Source organism: Atractosteus spatula, chromosome 22 (assembly GCF_055471065.1).
Source record: "Atractosteus spatula isolate fAtrSpa1 chromosome 22, fAtrSpa1.hap1, whole genome shotgun sequence".
NCBI classification, from domain to species: Eukaryota; Metazoa; Chordata; class Actinopteri; order Semionotiformes; family Lepisosteidae; genus Atractosteus; species Atractosteus spatula.
The window spans coordinates 4,039,985-4,061,979 of record NC_142727.1 but is presented as its reverse complement, the minus strand read 5'-3'; the positions used below and the strand labels follow the sequence as shown (position 1 = coordinate 4,061,979).

The 21,995-nt window shown below is 46.5% G+C and overlaps 1 protein-coding gene across 1 annotated transcript; it reads left to right on the top strand.

Moving 5' to 3' along the window:
• Positions 1-4,603: 4,603 nt before the first annotated feature.
• Positions 4,604-15,229, top strand: LOC148816649 (T-cell surface glycoprotein CD3 delta chain). Its single transcript, XM_088940135.1, has 7 exons — positions 4,604-4,677; positions 7,695-7,791; positions 8,517-8,534; positions 11,007-11,183; positions 12,309-12,449; positions 13,900-13,943; positions 14,514-15,229. Exons 2-7 carry the CDS (start codon positions 7,737-7,739, stop codon positions 14,574-14,576), a joined length of 498 nt encoding a protein of 165 aa, XP_088796261.1. The 5' UTR covers positions 4,604-4,677; positions 7,695-7,736; the 3' UTR covers positions 14,577-15,229.
• Positions 15,230-21,995: the final 6,766 nt, after the last annotated feature.

Below are 21,995 nucleotides of genomic sequence, written 5' to 3'. Positions count from 1 at the left end.
AACTGCCGAGCTGGGTTTTGGGGTGCTGTGGCCCCCCAGTAGCCTCAGAGAATTTACCCGAGGTCCAGTCAGCACCCCAATGCTCAGGTGCTTCTGTTTCTGAGGCGTTTCTTACAGCCGAGGCCTGAGCCCCTGTCTCGTTCAGTTTTGTGTTCCAGCACAGCTCCTCATAATGTATGCAAATTGACCCCTTTGGTTTTTTTTTAATTACTGAGTTCTGACCCCAGCCCTTAGCTTCTGACCTACTGCTTAATATTTGTCCATGCATCTCCTATCCAGTACAGGACGGCTGGGGATCCAGAGTCTATCCCAGCAAGGAATGGGCACAAGCCAGGATACACCATGCTTGGGACACCACAAGTTCATCACGGGGCACACACGGACACAAACACACACACACACACCTCCACTCCCACCAGAGCCAGTTTCCCCAGAAGCCACTTAACCCACCAGCCCCGTCTCTGGACTGCGGGAGGGAACCGGAGCGCCTGGAGGAAACTCACTTGAGAGAACACGCAGACTCCCCCCAGACAGCACCCCAGGTACTGAACCCGGGGCCCCTGACCACTGCGCCGCTGTGCCGCTCAACTTTCTTAAAATGTCTGGATTCAAAACAGAAGGATCTTTAAAGCAACAAGGTGTCAGGGGGTTTCGCTGACAGAGGTGGAAACCGTCATATGAAGGGAGGGGAAGCCATGCAGGCTAATGAGGAGGCAAGGATGAAGGACAGGAAACACCCAATACAGGTGGTCACCCAAGTCACGCCTTTATGACCTGTTTCACTGTAAGCAACGTTCTGGTCCCTAACCTTCATTTGTATCAGGGGCCACCTGGACACTATATCTGGCCATCCTGTATGAGCACAGGGATTGTACCAGTTTTAAATTGGTCGCTATATATAAGATAGCAGCCTTGGGTCTGCAGTCAGGGACTGGCGCAGGATGCTGGGTCAGGTCCATCATTGCTGGGTCTGGACACCAGTGTGACCTGACTGAGGCCCTGCTGGACCAGCACAGGAGGCAATAGGGCCGTAAAGCAGTGCAATTGCCTGTTTTATTCTGGCTGGTATGTGCTGCAGAGGCTCTGATAATGGACTCCTTTTCTGATTGCATTGATATGCAGATCGAAAACACACCAATGTGTTCTAAGGTGTTGGCTTTCCCAATAAGCCCCCGCTTGGCAGTACGATTGCCCCTGGATTTGTCCGTCGGGCAGCTGAGGGCTCAGTGCAATCGCTCCTGGATTCTGTCCCAGAAGGGCCGCCAGAAGCACTGAAGCGTTTCTCAGCGTCTGCCTTCTCTCAGCTAGCAGATCGAGTGTCACCTTGGCCGATTCAGGGACCCTGTCACCTCCTCGGAATGAGGCCAGTATGGGCTGCTCGAACCCGAGCAGAGCTGACCGCCTTCAGATCGGCAGCACGTGTTTGTGTGCTGCGACATTCTGGTCTGAACAGAAGCACAGTCCCCCCCAGTCCTCAATCAATACGCATATCAGTGCATCATGTGCAATGTTCTCTGTCGACTATATATATATACACACATAGGAATGAAAATATGTTTTTCAGCAATGCAGATTTCTATATGCTGTACTGCACTTGCAAGTAGCTAATAAATGTATATGTGTTATTCAAAATCGACATGCTTTCTCCTATAACTCATGTGTTGCATGTCTCCACATTGGAAACCAGCCTTGAGACTTCTGTGATGTTCTTTTTTTTTATAAGCACGTGTTCATTATGCTTTTTTGTAGAAGCAGCAGCTGAAGTCTAAAGTCTCGACCGCTTTAAACTTTGTTTCGGGGAACTTGATGGTTACTCCTGCGGATGAGCCTGGCTTGGGGGGGTCGCAGGTGCTATTCTTTAAAACGACGGTAGTACAGTCAAGAAAAAACGTGCTCGTTCGCAGCGTTAAAATATACCAACCTTGGCCTGCGGTGCAAAAAAAAAAAAAAAACCATGCAGAACGTTCTCCACAAAGAACAGATTTTCACCCGTGTTGTCAACAGTGTTAGAACGTCAAAATCAGTAACACACTTTCAAAAAATAGCCACAAGGGGGCGCCAACTGCACACGTCTGTCTTGGCGCACGGGGTGACAGGTCTGAGTTGGCATCAGGCCTGTTCTAAACATTATGTTTATTTAACAACAACTCGTATTATATAAACAGTATCCCTCACATTCCTCGAGCATTGTAGAAAAGTTGTTTAGGTTCTGGGAAATGTATTTCATTCTGCCTTTCCTCATCGTACCAAGACGTTGTTGCTGGGTGTGTTCTGGATAAATTCCAGGTCCACTTCAGTTCCAATCAGTGAAAACCCTGTCATAGGGTGGCACAACGATCAAACTCCTTCACTGTGTTGTGAACTAGTATTCACAGCTCCAAGAGACTCCATTTGAACTTAAGCTCTCCAGGCATACAGTGTTTCCAGTCTTAGGCAAACTGCTGCCTTTTCACCTTTTGAGTTTGACATCTGTGTTACACAACGGACGTCCTCCTGTACAGAGGTTGAAGAAACACTCTTCTCTCGTCTTAAAGGCAAGTTGTGCTCGATTGCACCTAAAGATTCATCAAAATACCCAAAGTAACTTGGAGTCAACCCAGTAGGCGTCTTTAGGGTCAATATGATTTAAGAGGCATCGGACAAAATTACAGAGAAAGAGTATTTAGGACGTAAAGTTTGACACTCTCCTTCAAACAAATACTCTTGCAGTTGTCAAGTAACACTACCCTGACACACTGCTGAAGCGGGGTCTCTGGGATCTCTGTGGGGTGGTGGAGTGGGCTTAGCCCTCAGTGTGAAGCAGCATTGTATGTGTGGTGTTGTGTTAGCGGAGGTGTCGTGTAGCAGTGTGTGTGGCGTTGTGGTTATGTTTTAGCTGGTAGTGTATGTGGAGCAGTTTGTTGCAAGGATGGACCAAGGATCAAGGGATTTGTGGAGTGATTTGTTAGCTGTCAGTGTGCAGTGTGTTGTGTTAGTTGTCAGCGTGGTGTAGCTCTGTGTGTGAGGAGTTGTGTTAGCTGGCAGTGAGTGGTGTTGCATTATCTGTCAGAGTGTGTGAGGAGTTGTGTTAGCTGACAGTGCGTGGAGAGTTTTGATACCTGGCAGTGTGTGGTGTTGGGTTATCTGTCAGTGTGTGTGGGGAGTTGTGTTAGCTGGCAGTGTGTGTGAGTAGTTGTGTTAGCTGGCAGAGTGTGTGGAGAGTTGTGTTAGCTGGCAGTGAGTGGTGTTGCGTTATCTGTCAGAATGTGTGAGGAGTTGTGTTATCTGTCAGAGTGTGTGGGGAGTTGTGTTATCTGTCAGAGTGTGTGGGGAGTTGTGTTAGCTGGCAGAGTATGTGGGGAGGTGTGTTATCTGGCAGAGTGTGTGGGGAGTTGTGTTATCTGTCAGAATGTGTGAGGAGTTGTGTTAGCTGGCAGAGTGTGTGGGGAGTTGTGTTATCTGGCAGAGTGTGTGGGGAGATGTGTTATCTGTCAGAATGTGGGAGGAGTTGTGTTATCTGGCAGAGTGTGTGGGGAGGTGTGTTAGCTAGCAGAGTGTGTGGGGAGTTGTGTTATCTGGCAGAGTGTGTGGGGAGTTGTGTTATCTGTCAGAATGTGTGAGGAGTTGTGTTATCTGGCAGAGTGTGTGGGGAGGTGTGTTAGCTAGCAGAGTGTGTGGGGAGTTGTGTTATCTGTCAGAGTGTGTGAGGAGTTGTGTTAGCTGGCAGAGTGTGTGAGGAGTTGTGTTAGCTGGCAGAGTGTATGAGGAGTTGTGTTAGCTGTCAGAGTGTGTGAGGAGTTGTGTTATCTGTCAGAATGTGTGAGTTGTGTTAGCTGGCAGAGTGTGTGGGGAGTTGTGTTATCTGTCAGAGTGTGTGAGGAGTTGTGTTAGCTGGCAGAGTGTGTGAGGAGGTGTATTCTGACACAGGTGCTCCTTTTAGGTCACGGTGTGCCGTTAACTGTGCCGTTACCAGACAGGAAGCAGCTTGCGGCAGCTTTCGTTGATTTTCCTTTTTGTCTTTTCTCAGCTGTCTTCTTTCCTAAAGGTTTTGAGTGAGGATGGATCACATGCTGTACGATAGGTGCACCTTGTCAGTGATGATGACCAGAGCAGAGACTGGTTGACTAACCTCTCTCACTTGGTGTGTGACCGGGGCTCAGTCTGTGTTTTTGGGAAGTCGGCAAACTTGTGATTTTTGTGCTTTTAGTACTGTGTATGCAGAGGTTTCTGGTGTTTGTGCAAGCACCTGTGAGTGCGTGCTGGGCTGATTTCCACAGAGACAGTGTTTGCACCTGATGGGCCTGACAAGGCTTAGGGGAAGAGCATGAGCCAATCAGAGGCCTTCGTGAGGGGACATCTTCTTGAGCTGTGAGGTCAAGATGGAGCACATGTCCCTTGAGTGGACAGCCTTGAGCCTTGCAGTGGTGGAAGCGCTGCTCACGTCAAGAGACCGGTCACTACTGGCAGGTCCATGGGATACGCAGAAGTTGGGGTGGCTGGCTTCCGAAGAGGAGAACTTGTTCTCAGATGTAAACACGCCCTCGGCGATCGACACGTTGACGTCTCAGGAAACCGACGCGCCGCAGAGACTTCCGGCAGAGCGACAGCTCCCCTGACTGACAGCTCTCGACTCAGGCGAGGGCAGCCCGATCCTCTTGGCCAGCTCGAGAGTAAGAAGGCATCCCGTGGCAGAGACAGGTAAAGGCACTCCACATTTCCTATGAGTTGACTCTCTGCTCCTATGGAGTCATGCACTTCACTGCCTACAGACACCTTCCCAGGTCTTTGTTTTATAGTTGAAAGGCTGGAGTCTGTTCTCTCTGTGTGAAGTTGGGAAGTCGGGGGTGTTTAAAACTGCCAGTTTTGTTGAAGATGTAGATCAACTGAGGACATCTTGTTTGTGACAAGTGTTTGAAATTCACCACCAATTCTTCGTTGTTATTATTAATAATGATATTATTAGGGCAGCACGTTCTAGGGTTGAACATTCTTTAAAAAAAAAAACCTTGCCAGTTTTGTTCAGTTTATTCTGAAAGATGAAGAGGCACTTTCACGTTATTTTAGGAGCAGAAACAGTTATTTTGTCAACTTCTATGGAATTAAGTTGCGCTCTTAGAATAATACGCCACTAAGCAGGTGAATTGGGAGACCTCTTAATGTAATAGGTTTAACAGGAAGAAAAAATGTCAAAAGAAACACCCTGAATCAAGTCCTAAACTGAAGAGCCTGGTTTTGAGAGGGAAGTACTGTGAGTGCGAAAAAGTGACTGATGATTCACAGACAGGACCCAGTTTATCAGAATTTCACCGTGTTTGGGGTTTGGATCTCTGTCTTATCGCGTCACGTTTTATTGTGGACTTGATGCAGCATCGAAATGTTCGGGTTTCGAAAGGTTTCGCACGGTTTCCTTGCTGGCAATGACAAAACTGACGAGCTGAATGTCCGGGCTGTGCCGTGTCGAGGCGAGGGACGCGCACTGAAATGGAGGACGGCGATGAAAATGGCCGCCGCCGTCACTCTCGCGCTCTCTCCGGGTGTCGTGCCCGCTGCCCTGCTGCGGGGTGTCCGGTCCCAACGGGACACGAGTGGACACCCCTAGACTCGCCGCAAGGAACCGGCGTCTCTAAAGACGGAAGGGGAGTAGGTTGTGTTCGGACCAGCTGATCAGACTCTGCAGATGGGATTTTTTAAAAGTCCGCTGGGATCGATGCGAACTGCAACCCTACAGAGAGAAACAGTGCAACGGGCTGGTCTGAAACTGTCCCGCTGTTCATGATCTTCACACGGGATAGAAATGACTGAAAAACACCGTAGCACACCGGCAGAATATTCACTAACAACTGTACGAGTTAGATACTGCGTCCAAGATCTTTTGAGGACAGTATTTTCACAAACGCTTCAAAACAGAAATAAAAAATTAAATGGTGTTGTAAATTGCTACCAATTACATTGCCTGTAGGAAACAAGATACATTTACAGATATTGTAGGCAGTCTGAGCTGAAATTAGATTATTTCCGTTATTCATTTAAAAATAAACTGCATCTCTAAGAACTCTTAAATTCACTGAGCGAGCGAGAACTTACTTATCTTAGTGGGAGGCAGCCAAGCCAGTTTAATGCAGACAAATACTGTATTACCTGCAGCCTTATCAATCAATGTCATCAACAAAAGCTTCACTAAGAAATCAGTTCGGTGTGGCAAACTAGTTTTATCTTGCCAGATGGGTTTTAGAGTCAGATACATCTGCGGCTCCCTGCAAATATAAAACTATATTCATGCGCCACTCTGTTCTGCCACAAGTTTAATTGGCACGACATGGAGGGTTATTAAAACCGGTACTAGTGTGTAGATACATTGAAGTCATCCAATCAATCGATTTTCTAACTACTGCCTAATTCAGGGTGGCAGGGGAGGTGGAGCTTATCCCAGCAAGCAAAAAAAGGCAGGGTACACCCTGGACGGGACGCCAGCCCATACACAGACACAAACACACCAGGACCGATTTTCCCAGAAGCCCAATAACCCACCATTTTGGGCGGTTGATTTGCACAGAAACATTTCTACATATTTTTCTGTACGGATGCAACTATACATGTAAAAATCTACTTTTGCATGCAGAGAGCACCTTTCTTCGTGGGAAGCTGTGCATCTGTTACATAAACACACACCTACGTACTGTATATTTGAAAGGAGAAGATTTCCTGCATTGCGGTTCCTGCAGGTACTACTTAAAGATTTTGGATGTTACTGATCGGTGCAGTGTTCAGTGGTGCTGTTCTCTCAAGTAAGAAAAGATACAAAAACATATCCATCCATTTTCTAACCACTTTACCCAGTGCAGGGTCGCAGAGGAGCCAGAGTATATCCCAATGTGCAATGGGCACATGGCAGGATACACCCTGGGTGGGACACCAGTCCATCACAAGACACACACAAGCCAATTAACCCACAGGCATGTCTCTGGACAGTGGGAGGAAACTGGAGCACCTGGAGGAAACCCATGTAAACACGGGGAGACCATGCAAACTCCACACAGACAGCACCCCAGGAAATAAACCCAGAGCCCCAGGGCTGTGAGGCAGCAATGCGGACCCCTGTGCCACCGTAGTGCCTAAGCTAAACCTTATTTTGACTTTAAAAAATTCTCAATACACTTGAAATAGGATTTCAAGGTCTTACACGGAGATAGATTTCAGAGAAACGAACCTGATCACAGCTAGGTAATGTGAAATAGGTAAACTGACTTTGAATTGGAAGTATTTTAATTACAGATTATTTTTTGTTTGATGCCTTTGCCCAAAGCACTTCACTACCCTACCCAGGTCTACAGCCGGGTGTTTTACTGAAGCAGTTTAGGTGAAGCCCCTTGCTCGGGCATCCAAGAGTTGTGTCACACCTGGGATTTGAACCTGCAACCTTCCAGTTACAGGTTACACATCCAGAACTCAAGCTACTGCTCCACAGCAGTGAAGACCACAGGAGATTATATAGAACCCAGAGCCCGACTGTGACGTTTATAAGCTTAAACCTCTTAGTACTGAAGTAGAGAGGTACAGTAAGTAAAGGAGTGATAAGAAACTGTCCAGCAATCTCTGCAGTTCCAGGAGCTCTGATGAAAACGACCGACAGAATTGCTTGGATATTTGCCTCCAGAGCTTGTACAGCAGTTCGCCTCTGTCACAGCGCTGACATGTCCTTTGAATCGAAATTCCAGCTCTAAAGGAGACCGAGGAACGGGAGCAGGACAGACCGAACAATGGAAGGCAGGAATCTCTTCATCGTGGCTGTGATGGCTCTGGGGCTGCTCACTGGTGAGAGTCCATTTGTCTTGACCCTGGCCTGTCGTTCTCCTGTGTTTTACTGTTCATGTCAGACAGCCGAAACATGTCGAGTGGTTGTTGCCTAATCTTTGAAAATCGAGCACAATAGTCTAGTAGCTCTCTTCAGAAGCACTATCTCGTTTTAAACGCAATATTGTCTCGTTTAAAAGAAATAAGTATCTTGTTTAAACACAATATTATCCCGTTTAAATGCAATCCTTATCTTGTATAAAAGCAATTTTATCTGGTTTAAACACTATTTTTTTCTCATAGGCTTCCTGTTATTATACAGTAGGAATATTATTATATTATAATCTAAATTAGTGTGTCTGGGAGCTGAAAAAACTCCTACAGAAACAGACCAATTTAAATACAATAAATGCTGTATTTCTGCATATTTTCAATAAAAACTTGTACCGTTGTGCAAGGCCTTTAAACTTTAATTTAGAAATTCACAAGGCTAGCGCTGTTTTGTTTGGGCTAGGGACGATTTTTAAGGCCCAGACTTGGGAACAGCGACTGACAGTCCGGTCAGATAATTGCTCGTTGTGCAATTCCTTGAAGTTTGGAGTTGCTGTTTTGTTTTTCAGAGTTAAGAAAGAAAAAGGGGAAAACAGGACCCTGACATTCGGATCGTTAATTCTAATTCCAGCAATTGAATACTTATGATTACTGCTGCCCAGGTTCGATCACGAATTCTTTCTTTTCTTTCGTAGGATTGGTGAGCAGTGAAGGTGCGTATATCTTTTCCCCAATTCATGTATGTAAAATTACTAATCCACAGGCACAAGACCAATGGTGAAATTCACTAAGAACTCAGAATTTTCTTTAATAATAATCACTACGAACTCACAATTTTCATCATTAATAATAATAATAAAAATAATAATAATAATTTAGAAACTGAGAATTTTCATGGCGATTTAGAGGGTTTTGTTCACTGTGGCCTGAACATCACACATCCCAAGTTAAACAGAAGAAAAAAAATAGAGTGCACTTATAGATTGTTAAATGAAGACTTCGAGAGAATTCTTCTTCCTGCTTCAGTATTTTTTGGGCGCGGTATGAGGTCACCAGTTGAAGAGAGAGTTGTTTTACAGCAGCAGTGTTGCTGTACAGACGGACAGAAAAAAAAAAAGACAGGAACAAAAGTATACAGACATGTTTGCATAGAAGGTCAAGTGTCAAGTAAGGATCTGGCTACAGGTGTGAATGAGAACTTGAATCTGTTGGTTTTGGAGCTGGGGAGTCGGTATCTGTGTTCTGATGGGAGTAGCTGGAAGTTAATAAACAAGGGAGTGTGAGGGATCGTCGCAGATGGATGTCGCTTTACGCAAAACACGTGAAGGGTAGATAGAGGAGAGGGCTGGGAGATCAGCACCAGTGACCCTCTGACACGTGTCCACAAGGCTGCCCAGTTTATTCTTGCCTCTCGGGTTCAGGTGACCAAACCAGCCGATCAGGGTAATAAAAGGTGGAACGGATTCAAGGAAGGAACAAAATCAACACTGAATCGTCGACCTTAAGAAAAAAAAAAGGTCTTTTTTTTGAGGATCGGGTCGGTATTGGCTCTCGAAATTGAGTCCACAAGAGTACTTGTATCATTCTACCAGCCCCGCTGTAGGTTAGGGTGGGAGTGGGGGGGGGGGGGGGTTTCCTGAAGTGTGAAGAAGGAAAAGCAGATGGAGACACTTCAGTCACAGCCTGCTGAATGGACGCTGCTCAGGACACTAGCTCGTTACCAGTAATTAGCTGGGCTGCGCCACCACAGTGGAAGGAGACCGTAAGAAACCGGTCAACCTTGTTGTTTTACTTGGGAGAGCGCTCGTCTGTGACTCCCAGAAGCCCGTGCTTTAGAAATACTTGTTTTCGCCAGCGCTTGAGAAGTTATTGGGTGGCAGCAGTGGTGATCATCACGGCCCTGCAGGCCTGGGGCTCCGGGTTCAGTGCCTGGGGGTTCTGTCTGGTACCCTGCCCTGTGCCTGTTGCTTGATGGGATAGATTCTGCCTCCTCTGCAGCCCTGCATCAAACGGTTAAATATTTGGAGGGATGAAAGGCTATTGTTCTCGTTAATCCTAGCAGCTTGGTGATTGTAGGATTGATCTACTCAGTCGAGGCGCAAGATCATCGTGCTACAGTTCCGCAAACACAAAGTTAAAACTCTCTAGAAAAATGTCTATTTTTACATCTGTTATTCTATAACTATTTTACAATACAGTTAATGCAGCCAGGGAGCTGCTGTAAATTGTGGAGCACAGCTGAATTTGGGCACCTCACCCTTGACCCTATTTGTTTTGACCATGTTAGAAATACTGTTGTTGGTTTTTTTTTTTCAAATAACGAGATTCCATTCACTCAATTAGTCGCCAACGGTTTCGCAGACTGGGTGATTTATTTCATAGCGCCGTCCCTTGAAGATCCTTCGGCGTCCGTTTTCCCTTCCCTTCCACCAAGGGAAGAGTTCTCCAGGCGTCGGAATGTTCCCCCCCGCGCACAGGGAGTGGGATTTGGGATTAGGCCGTCGTGGGAGAGTGACGATGTGTTGTTACAGTAATCCTCCTGCTCAGTACGAGAGGGGGCGCAGGTCCAGACAGCGGGTGTTTGTCTCTGGAGGCAATGGCGCGAAGCCGCCATCAGTGGGATTATGCGTGAACGACGCTGTCTGTGGGATTATGACTGAACGCACCTGCAGTTTCCCTCACAGGATCAATAAAGTATCTATCTGTCTGTGGGATTATGACTGAACGCATCTGTCTGTGCGAATATTAGTAGGATTATGGCTGAAATTCTCTATCCGTGGGATTTTGGCTGAACACCTCTATCTGTGGTCGTATAATTGAACACCTCTATCTCTGGGATTATGACTGGACACTTGTATCATGGGATTTTGACAGAACTCCTCTATCTGTGTCTTATAACTGAACACCTGTATCTCTGGGATTATGACTGAATGCCTCCGTCGGTGGGTTTATAACTGAACACCTCTAGCTGTGGGGTTATGACTGAAGACCTGTCTCGTGGGGTTGTGACCAGTCTCCTCCGACTCGAAAGGTGGATTCTGCTTCGGAAAGGGGGGGCAGTCAAGGGCAGAGGGCTGGGAAAGGTGGGACGAAGGCAGGGTTAAAGAGGGACACAAGGAGACGTCAGCACAGGGACCGATGTGTTGAGAGCTCTGGGCTACAACTAACCCCTCTGATTCTGACAGATGCCCAGGAGCTGATCACAGCCAAAGATGAGGAAGACAAAACTGTCTTCACCTGTACCAAAGGGAGCTGGAGTAATGCTAACAAATCTCTGGAACTGGAGTACCAGAATAAAAGGACTGGTTATTACACATGCAGTTTTGAAAATAATAACGTAACACTTTACGTGAAATTCCGGAGTGAGTACAACTTTCTTTGCTCCTCTTTGTCATGCTAGTGATGTGCAGACAGGTCAATGTACGGTATCCGGTCATCTGTGACTTCTTCCCTTGGTCAGATACCTTATTGTGGGCTGAACTCTGACCTCTGTGTGTGTCTGCTTGATGTGAGGGGAACTGCCGCCCCAATTTCTCAGACCGGTAATTAAATCTGGATAACGAAATAAATTCATTGAGGTTGCCGAAAAATTGGACAAACTCTGATTGAAGCGCAAAATGGTGAACTTTGTGAAAGTGCGGCATGTCGCCACGTTGTCGCAAACCCCTGGTCTCTCCACGGGCAAGAGCGAGAGGCGGCGAGAATTGCAACGTGAGGCGGCCCTTCCTGCTCACTAGTCACTGTACTGGCTAGTGTGGTGTGGTGAACGAGTGGAGAAGCACTGGTTGAGCAGCAGACGTTTCCCCACAGAAATGTCCCATCATTTCTGTTCCAACAGTTCTATTGGATTAAAAGAGATGTTTTCACAATCCTGCTTTTTTACAGTGCCACAGGGCCAGTTCACCTCTCCGGAGGTTTCGGTGCTGTTCATACCTGGACATTTTGTGATGTTTTACAAGCTCCTGTGCACATTTTACTTTTAGTGCGGTTTGAAACGCGCTCATCGATGCTGATGCTTTCTAACCCCGGAATATAAAAATAGCAGGGCAGCTCCCCTTTCAGTGCTGTGCGTTTGGTGTAGCTGTGTGTTGGTGTGTTGTTCATATGCGACTTGTCCCCACGGTTCAGCTGTATTACTGTTAGTATGGCAATGGCGCTCTGTGGTTCAGCGTTTGCTGTAGGTGTGTGTGCTTCCTGCGTTCTTGTGTAGCCTGAACTGTAACGTATTTGCTTCCACATTTACCGTATTAAGTACCCCTATCTACTATCTCCGCTCATTGTGTATTTTCCTTGTGCGTGTCTTGTGTAATTTTTTTTATTGTTGTTGTCATTCTGTAAAGCGCTTTGAGAAGCCACCTTTAAAGGCGCTATATAAAGTAAACCTGATTATTTCTACTACTGCGATAATCACCTCTGCTTGCTCCGAGGCTGCAGCAGCTGCAGTGCGTGAATCGGTGCTCATGGGCGCTGTGTCTGCCTGTCCCTAGCCTGTGACAACTGTATCCAAGCGGATGCCAGCACTATTGCAGGGATTGTGGTGGGTGATTTGGTGGCCACACTGCTGATCGGGGTGGCTGTGTACTGTGTCTCCTCTCAGCCCAAAGGAAGGAGCTACAGCAACAACAAAGGTAACATATTCTTTCTGTTTCATTAGGAATTCTTTCCTTTTGCATTGCATGGACACAGAAATCCCAGCTAGTGCACAGTGTAAGCTCGGAGGCAATATGGTAGCTTTCTCACTTGCGGTGATAAACCTTTATAAAGGGAAATAATTGAAAACCAGATAGATTCACACTAGAATGGACTGACCAACAGGCTAAATGATTAGCAGTTTTGTTTTTTTACTGACTCACCAATACACAGAGCGAACCGAGAAACTGGCACAGACAGACTTAGTGACTCAGGGTGGAGTGGCTCTGTGACTGAGGATCTGCGCCTGTGGCTGGGAGGTTGCTGGTTCAAATCCCCCGGCCGGCAGAGAAATCCTACTCCGTTGGGCTCCTGGGCAAAAGGCCCTGAACCCCAACTGCTCCAGGGGCGCCGTACAAATGGCTGCCCCTGCGCTCTGACCCCAAGCTTCTCTCTCCCCATCTGTGTGTCTCATGGAGAGCAAGCTGAGGTCTGCGAAAAGACAAATTCTTAATGTAAGAAATTGTATAGGGTTAATAAAGTGATCTTATGGACACGTGGCTGATTTACAGACTGACAGGTCACTGGGTAGGATCTCTGAGCTGGTACAGCGCTGCGCTAAGTATAGGAAAGTACAGGTCAGATCCCTGCCACCCTCAACACCCCATCCTGCCTGCCAGTGAGCCTTGGTCCTGTTCTTCACTCTGCAGCAGCTGATAATGTTGGTTCTTTTATCTGTCCAAACAATGGGATCTAAATGCATGAAGAATGCACTTACCTGGTAAGCAGTGGTCTTTGGACAGGAGACGGAATCGAAGTGCAGATTCTGCAGCTGAGCAGCTTTGCAGCAGGCAGACGAAAGCGAACGAGACGCAGGCGATCCAGAGCACGGATTATAGCGGAACGGCAGGGGTTTGGAGCACAAGGGAGAGTCCGAAGGCGGATCACGTAACGAGCGGGATCCGAGTCGCGGACGTTAGCCCAAAGCCAGGTGAAGCAGGCAGAGTCAGTACCTGGAGAAGGCAGACCAGACACAGTGGTTATCCAGAGGTGAGGTCAAAGCCAAGGGAGGAGATCTGAGCAAGCCTGAAACAAGGAAACGCGGAGACATGAGGCACGAAACTCGCTGACTGAGCAGGGAGCAGTGTCATCCCTGGTGTTAGATATTTGCTGGTAAACAGTGTAAGCGATGGTCAACTGCGCACAGGTGGAATAGCTCTTCCCCCTGATCTAGTGGTCGTGGTAATTGACTCGTTAACAGACCGGGTGGAGGCTTACCTAATAGCAGCTGTGCTTTGGGTGTGCTAACCAGCGTCGCCGAGACAGCAGGTATGACAACCCATACAGTAAATACAATACAGCCGTTTCAGTGGGGACTTCAGAATCCAAGCTGTCTAGTACGAGTGTGAACCTGGACACTGTAACAACTTTTTTCTTCTCTCTCACCAGCCTCTGACAGGGTGAACCTTCTCCAGGGTGACGGGCTCTACCAGGTATTCAATTCATTTTGCAAGCTTTTTGTATTAATATTTCTCTGACTCTCTGGTGTGCTTTCCTGCTTGTATCTTAGACATGTCCTATTACAAAAATCTGTCCTCCATTCTCAAATACTATTTTAGGTCTGTTGCGTGTTTGGCCTGTTAAATCTAAGTGACTGTTGCACAAAGCTCCATAAGCACCTAGGTGCGCCAACCCGCAAATAACATCTGCCCAGTCAAAATACTGTGATCCTACTGGAAGGAAGTGGGGAAGTATTTGAGGAATATTATTGCTTGTTCTAGAATAATTTCAGCGAAATACAGGCAAAATACTGGCCATTTCTCTCATTTCAAAAGTCACTGCTTGGAGTATTCAATTTGAAGTGAAACGCCCCATTTTGTCTTCAACTTTCTTAACTTTATTATCCAAGCACTTGCTAGGATAGGCTCTGGCTCCCCCCCCCCCCCCCGGACCCTGCACTGGATAAAACAGTTAAGGACGTCTTGGCACCAAAATGGTGCCCCTGGGTTTGTCGCCTCACAAGTCTCAGGCTGGTGAATTCTGCCCTCTTCTCCTCTTCTCAGCCTCTGACGGGGAACCAGGACTCGAACTACAGCCAGCTGGAACGGAGGCCTCGCAGGAAGTAGGGACCAGCCGGGCTGGTTCTGGCACGGACGCACGGGAGAGCACCCGCTGGTGTTCGCCTCATATCGGCGCCCTTTTTTTTTTTTCCCCCCCCACGAACAACAAACCATACGCGCGCATCTCAGCATTCAGAATTTCAGATGACCCCTTCCGCCGCCATCCTGACAGTGCGCTCGCCTTCAAGACAAGGCGCCCCGATTTCCCCCGCCTCCAGTCCTCGGAGTGGACGTGCTATCAGTGCCAGCGCAGTCGTGCAAGAGTGCAAACACCAATGTACTGTCGGCCTTCGTGAGGATGCCCATTCTGAACTGGGCAGCTTTCTGCTTGTATATATTCACATGTATTGCCTTTATACACAGTATATACTGTAGATCCTTTCACTATAAAGTAACTAGACAGTGTGAGATTTTTTTTCCATTATGAAGAAAAGGGGTGTTTAGACTGTGGCCTGACAGGGGTCAGTTTCTACGATTTTATTGTCATACCAGTTACCTTCTCACAGTGTGATGGAAGCAAGCCAGTGTGTTGGAGCTTTTGCATTTAAAAGAAGCACTTCTGTTGCTCTGTGTATTTTGTAAAATAAGAGAAAGTGGATTTGTTGTTTGAGCTAGAGTTCAACCTTTTGGCCTTAAATAAAATGCAATAAGTGTCCTTAGATCTGTTCATGCTGTCAGAGAAATTGACTTGCCTACGACATTCGAAAATCAACTCTGTGGATTTATCTTGGTCTTTAAAACTATTTTGAGATGCTGAAGTTAGTTGGATAACACATATATTCGATATAGATGCTCTGGAATCATCTACAGTATATGATCATCTGCAAACTTGACAAGTTCGTTAACTACACCGGAATCATTGCTATCAATTAGGAAGAGCAGTGATCCGCATTAAGGTTCCAAAGGGATTCCACTCATTATATCTCCCAAACAGAGAAGTTTGTTTTCTTTACTGTTGTACTGACTACTAACCAATTCTTCATCAACATATGTACTGAAGATTACTACAGATGTTACAGTACCTCCTTCAGTCAGAAAGCTAAAATATGATAATCGCTCATCATAATTTATACTGTAATTATCATTACATACATTCATCTTGCTATCAGTATCAGAAGAGGCTGTTCTTTGTCTGCACACACTTGAAAGCCTTAGTTCAAGTATTCAATCACTGCTGTGTGTTAAACGTAGTGAGCTGGGGGTTAGTGACCATATCTGCATAACGTATTGAACATTTTGTTAGATATCCTTGGTCTGATCTTGTTTTGGTCTTTACTGTGTGTGAAAATTGTAGTTTGTTTCCCTGTAATGTCCGTTTCAGTTCAGCAACTAATCCATTGAGCCAGATACACAGAGATAGGGGGTGCCTCATCTCATTTCAGGGCTCGACAACTTCCTGGACAATGCCAACAACTTCCTGTGTGCCTGGCAGAGCTGCAACAGACTCTCATATTACCTTCTGTCTGTTTAACCAGAAAACTTCTGCATATAAAAATAAAATCATAGATATGGTGTAGGTCATGCCCTGGTTAAACACTTGTCTAATGACACTTGATATCGACAAGTACTGTATAGCACGTTGAATGCCGTTACCAAACACATTAACTACAGATATAAAATAGGAAACTCTGAGCTAGAAGACGCTACTTATGAGAAAGACATACTGTAGGTGTTTATCTTGAGACATCATTTCCATCTTCTACACAATGTGATGACGCCATAACAAATGCCAGTAATAGTACAGTATGATATATGATTATAATCAACAGACGTTTGGATGGTGGTCAGATTTTATTCTGCTGCCTCCTATGTATAAATTCTTTCCAGCTGCCCATAACTCTGCATTCATCTTTTCAGGCACCTGGCATTTTGGTCTTGTCGGAGACAGACAGCTCTCACGCACAGCATTGGCAAGACCTTACCTTTACTGCATTCTCCTCCTGCAAGCCAGGACCGGAGTTGCTTTCTTGCATCTTCCCGCGCAAGCAGCACTGCGAACTCAAATTCTCCGTGGAAAACCACCGGCTCTGCTTCTGCCATGCTCTTCTTGCAGTTCTTCTGAACTTCGAGCAAATGTAAGCTTCTGTGTCTCCCTACCCCCTTCTCTCTTCTCCTAATAGCATTCTCTCTTCCCTTGCTCTCCTTTTTCTCCATTTTTTGTTGGGCATCCAACCCACTACACCCATGGCACACACCTACATTTGTCTCTCACCTTTCCTGAATCCTAATTTTTTCTGTCCCAGTCAGTGATACTCACTCTACCCTGCAGGTGCGAGTACACTGCATGAGTCTGCACTGTGTCTGTGCCTCCTTGTCCACAGCCCTTGCTGTCCCTGGTGCCCGGGCCCCAGACATGGTCTTGGCTGCTACGGTGATGAGTTTTTTCCCCTTTAAACCACACTTGGTTGGTGTCCAACTGGTGCAGAGTCAACCCTCTACTCTTCCCCTTCCCACAAGCCTCTGTTTGCAGCAGGTTCTTGGCTAATTGCTTGTAAGTTAAGGGATTGATCTTCTAGCAGCTCTGCCTTTTTCTTAACCTGGTGAGTTGGCACCAAAGTATTAAGTACACTATTCATTTATATTTGTAGGCTTTATATTTGTTTTTATTAGAATTCGACCAAACTATTGAAACAGTGTAAAATTGAAATCAAACGGTGTCATGTTAAAATTGGACAATGCACTAGTAGGACTTCATTTAGAATTGTGTATACAATCTTGATCATAGTAGTACACAAAGATTTAAGTGCATTTGTTAGCCCAGAAAAGAGAAAATAGAAACTGACAGACTACATGAACTGAATCTCTCTAGTCTTGAACAGAGGAGTTTATAAACATAATTCAAAATTCAAAATGCTCAGAGTCATTGACAATCAACCCAGTGGATTCTTTCTGAATCAACACTAAAACATGAGACAGGGGATACAAGTGGAAACTCTGGGAGAGTGCAGGAGGCACTTCTCTACACAAAGGGCAGTGGGAGTGTGCAACAAGCTACACAGCCACGTTGTTGAAGCTGATGCTCAGGCTTTTTTAAGAAAAAAAATCTTGATGAAATATTAAAATAATTAACTATTAACTACCAAGATGGGCCAAATAGCCTCCTCTCTTCTCTAATCTTTCTTATATGCAATACAAGCAAGCAATAGAAATGGTGCCTGTGTAGCTACAAGAGCTGGGCTGTCAGTCAAGCACCAGACAGTGATACTTTAACCTGCTACACTGCTCTGAAGATTAACACATGTCCTACATCTGCTCAATGCAGAAGCGGAACTCTGGATGTCTTCCCAAGCTGTTGCTGATGCCTCTGTAACTATGAGAACAGCTGTGTCCCTAGCAGACTAGGGGCAGGTTTAGTACAACTAACGCACACTCACAGGTGATCAGGGGGTGGTGCTGAACATCTCATCCTGGAAAGGAAGGCAGTGCAGAGGCTGTGCAGGTCTGCTGCTCTGAGATCTCTTGGCATTTTTGCAGCAAAGTCCAACATTCTCCACCGAACCGAAGTCTAACCCATCTCATGCCATGGTTAGATTTGGATTTGCTGAACTATGTCGGAGTTTCTTTGACCATCTTTGCCATAGCATACTAAACCACAGCTAAATATGATAATCGCTGAGAACACATCATCGCCAATGGCTCTTTTTCCAACTGCCTACAGTAGGTATGTCTTATCGGTTGAAGTGAACCGATGAGCTGAAAGATTTTGCCTGGTAGCCTTGTAACACAAGATCCCCCAGTTAGACCACAGTCCTTCGCCTCCCCCCCCTCCCCCCAGCAGGTGACACCAGTACAGTGCTCATCAGGGGAGAAGACGTCGCTGCATATATTTATCGCGGCTGTGGATCTCACCTTGTACATTTGCTGCTCTGGCGGCATTTTGGGACTATTTATAGAAAGTGACTATTTGAGAAAAAAAAAAGTTAACAGAGCTAGCTACTCTATCTCCATAAATCAGGTCCGGGTGGTGTTTGCGACTGTCTGGAGACAGCCGCAGTGTCGTGCGAAATTCTTCGGCGGAGGAGACGGAGCCGGCCCGCTGCCGATCCAGCCTGTGCTGAGCTCCATACACAGCAACGCAGTGTCGGGTCAGACCCGGCAAACTGCTAAAGCCTTCGAGCCCTTTTCTAGATTACTAAGAGGTGGGTCTGTTGCTGTTTCAGGCTCAGGTGGTTTTCATCCTCTCCTTCGAAGCGGATCTCTTCTCCTCTTAACAGGCTCGTCAAACCGATTACTGCTGTTTTGACCACTCCAGTTCTTACCAGGCTATTTGTCGACCAACACAGTGGTGCATAGCTAAGCTGACATATCCCAGTAATTATCTAACCCATCCCATTCAGTGATTAAGTACCAACGCTAATAACTTTAGAACACTGTACGTATGTGCTGATATACAGTTTGTCTCCCCCTTCAGCGGCTTAGGTAAGATGGATGCCTGCTTTGTCACAGTTCATGGCACTTGCACTGCTCTGAGGTGCTTGCCCCTGCAGCAGGAGAGTACCAGGACTGGACAAGCACAGGCCAATGGCGCCAGGATGCATGCAAACCCGCAGTGGTCAGCCTGCATGAAGGAGAACTGTCTCGTCTTCTGGGGGGAGCGCTGAGAGGGTGCTGCAGCTCACCGCGTCGCTCTTCCGAGAGCGCTGAGACTCTACAGCAGCTACTGCCTTCTGCTCCGCGAGGCTGACAAACTGCGGTTTCCCAGCAGCCCTGTGAAGTGCACGGAGCTGAGCTCCGAGCCCTGCGCCCACACTGCCTGTAAAACAGCACTGCAAACCACACCACGGCACACACACACACCCCCCCACCTTACCCCAGAAATAACAGACACCCTGCTGTGCACACACACACACACAAACACACACCCCCACCTTACCCCAGAAATTACACCCCGCTGTGCACACACACACACCTTACCCCAGAAATAACAGACACACCGCTGCACGCACACACAAACACACACACACACAAACAGGTGGCGAGCATCGCTCCCACGCAGGCTGGGGTGCTGATCCAAACCACGCTTTGGCAACAGCGCCGATAATAACATTCCGATCACTCAAACGTTTCTGTTTCTGTCCTCCTTGTGCACGAAAGCTGGACGACAAAGTGAAACAACGCAGACGTCACTAGTGTTGATCCTAGTCGGAAAGGTACGGTGGACTTTAACAGGGGTTAACGCGTCATGGAGATGGAGATGAGGTGTCCGTATTAGGAGCTGAGAAGGGTGACCCCTTTAGAGTCAGTGTTATTGTGAGGACAGAGCGTCTAAGTGCCAGTATTAGAAATCAAAAGGACATACCGATATGGTGATAAACAACAGGAGGCCCCTTTGGCTGCTAACAGCTAATTGATTCAAAGATCTCCTCCAGTTGATATTCTGAGGGGTCCCCGAGATATTGATTTATAATTGACTTGTTGCAGACACCCACCACCCTTCATGTAAAGAGGAACCTTGTTTTCAGTGCTGAAATACACTTTCTTTTAATTTCCACTTATGTCCGTTGGATCGTGTTTCCCTGACAGTCCTGAAGACGTCCAGTATGTACTGTACTTTGGCAAAGTTTTTGCCAGGATTTTGAGCGTTGACTCGTGAATGTGAGTCTCAGCACCAGCTTTAAGAGCAGGCAGCTCTGCGAAGTGTTGTGAACGGAGTGCGCTGTAACAGTGGTGGAAAATTGTAGCGGGCTTTTCCACATCGCTTTGCAAACAAGAGATAAGAAATACCAGACAAAAACAAATGAGTCTTTCGAAGCTGGGAAAAAAAATTGCATATGTTTATTAGCATATTTCCAAAACTGAGCCCCTGGTTTTTTTTTTTACAATCAGCCTGGCAGACAAACACAAACAAAGCTGACTTTTAGTCTTCAAGACACCGAAGTTTCAGTCGGGACAGACGTGCTGTTTCCATTGAGAGCTGCCGGTGGGGGAGGACTTCACAGAGCAACACGGCCCCCTTCTTGATAAGCTGTATCTCAAGAAATGTTTCCATCCTGTACAGGCACAGCCAGAATCAGTGCTGATCAACAGTTATGGGCCCAGAAAGCTGCTGCCTTCCACTGACGCAGCTCGAAAATCTGAGAGACTCAACAACAGTTACTGGAACCCCCTGCACTGACAGGCCACTCCGACAACAGAGAAACGACTGGGCTGTCTAATTGCAGGCGTGCTGACGCAAGTCGCAGATGTGCTGGAATCATTCTTGCCAAATAATAATTTCGTGTAAGAGAAACCGTATTTCCCAGAAAACGACAAACTCTTTTGAACCGGGTGGTAAAATTACACGTTCCATCTACCGGCATTTTCACCCTAAAAACGGTGGTTTTGAAGGGATGAACCAACAAAAACATCCAAAATGCACATTGGCCATCGAATTTCACATAAAAGTAAACTATAAAGATCATCGTCACAGCCACAGAAATTGAAATGGAAGAAGACTTATGCGTTATAGCAGATGGAATTTAGAACATTATGGAATTATAGTTGCTTCAATTATTTTTTGTTTCCAGAATTTCACATCAGACAGCAAACCTTTAAGGGGGCCGTTCCGGTACAGGAACAGTGAGATTTCTGCAGAACCCATCAATCCGTGAACCAGTCCAGTCTGCTGTTAGAGACGAGTCCCAGAATGCCCAGCACATCTCGGGACGGCCCCATGCTGTTTAGGAATGTGCTCCGAAATCCCTACTCTGGCCACCAGCACTTCCACGTAAATGTTTGTGCTGGTTGTGCTGGTACCTTCTAAAAGTCAAGTGACCTGTCACAGTCGGAGGCTGAACAGATCATTCGTGCCGAATTAGGGAACCACTGTGAATCGATATGGAGTATGTGGCGACTGTGTGTTTTGGCACTAGGCAACGCAGTTAAAATCCAAAACAAACTGGTCTTGTCCCATGTTTAAACCGTACCGGCACTTAATAATGCGCTTGAAAGGATCTGAGAATCCTGGATTCACCCCCTCTCTGTGTGGACATTCGTCCTGCACACCAACGAGACTTTCTGCCTCCACTGCTATCATGTCAGACTGTCTCTGCCAACGCGCTGATGAAGCCCAAGGTCCTTCGGTCTGAAAGTCGACTATCTCTTTCACTTTCCACTACATTAGGCGTTCTATAGGAATGATCTGAAAAAACGACATATCTGAGTCAAAGCTTGCAGCGATGTTTCAGACTCAGTTTTTTTTAATGTTTAAAACAGTTCAAGTTTCCCCACTAAACCTGTCAGTGAAAACAGTCTCCTCTCCTGTTAAGAGGTGTGTGAAATCGGATCCGATGGGAATGCAAACCTGTCCACAGTTTCCCTAGGCACAAGAGAATCTCCGATTCCTGTTAAAAACCAAGTTCTTGAAATTGAATCCGATGGGAATTCAGGCCTGTCAACAGCAGCTGATGTGTGTTCAATCAGACAGGTACTGTAGGTACTGTACCA

What these genes read in the sequence shown, in the direction of transcription:
- LOC148816649 (XM_088940135.1), top strand. Translation starts at nt 7,737, where the DNA reads ATGGAAGGCAGGAATCTCTTCATCGTGGCTGTGATGGCTCTGGGGCTG. An exon ending in ACTTTACGTGAAATTCCGGA is followed by an intron (nt 11,184 to 12,308) that starts GTGAGTACAACT and finishes GCCTGTCCCTAG; the next exon opens with CCTGTGACAACTGTATCCAA. An exon ending in AGGGTGACGGGCTCTACCAG is followed by an intron (nt 13,944 to 14,513) that starts GTATTCAATTCA and finishes TCCTCTTCTCAG; the next exon opens with CCTCTGACGGGGAACCAGGA.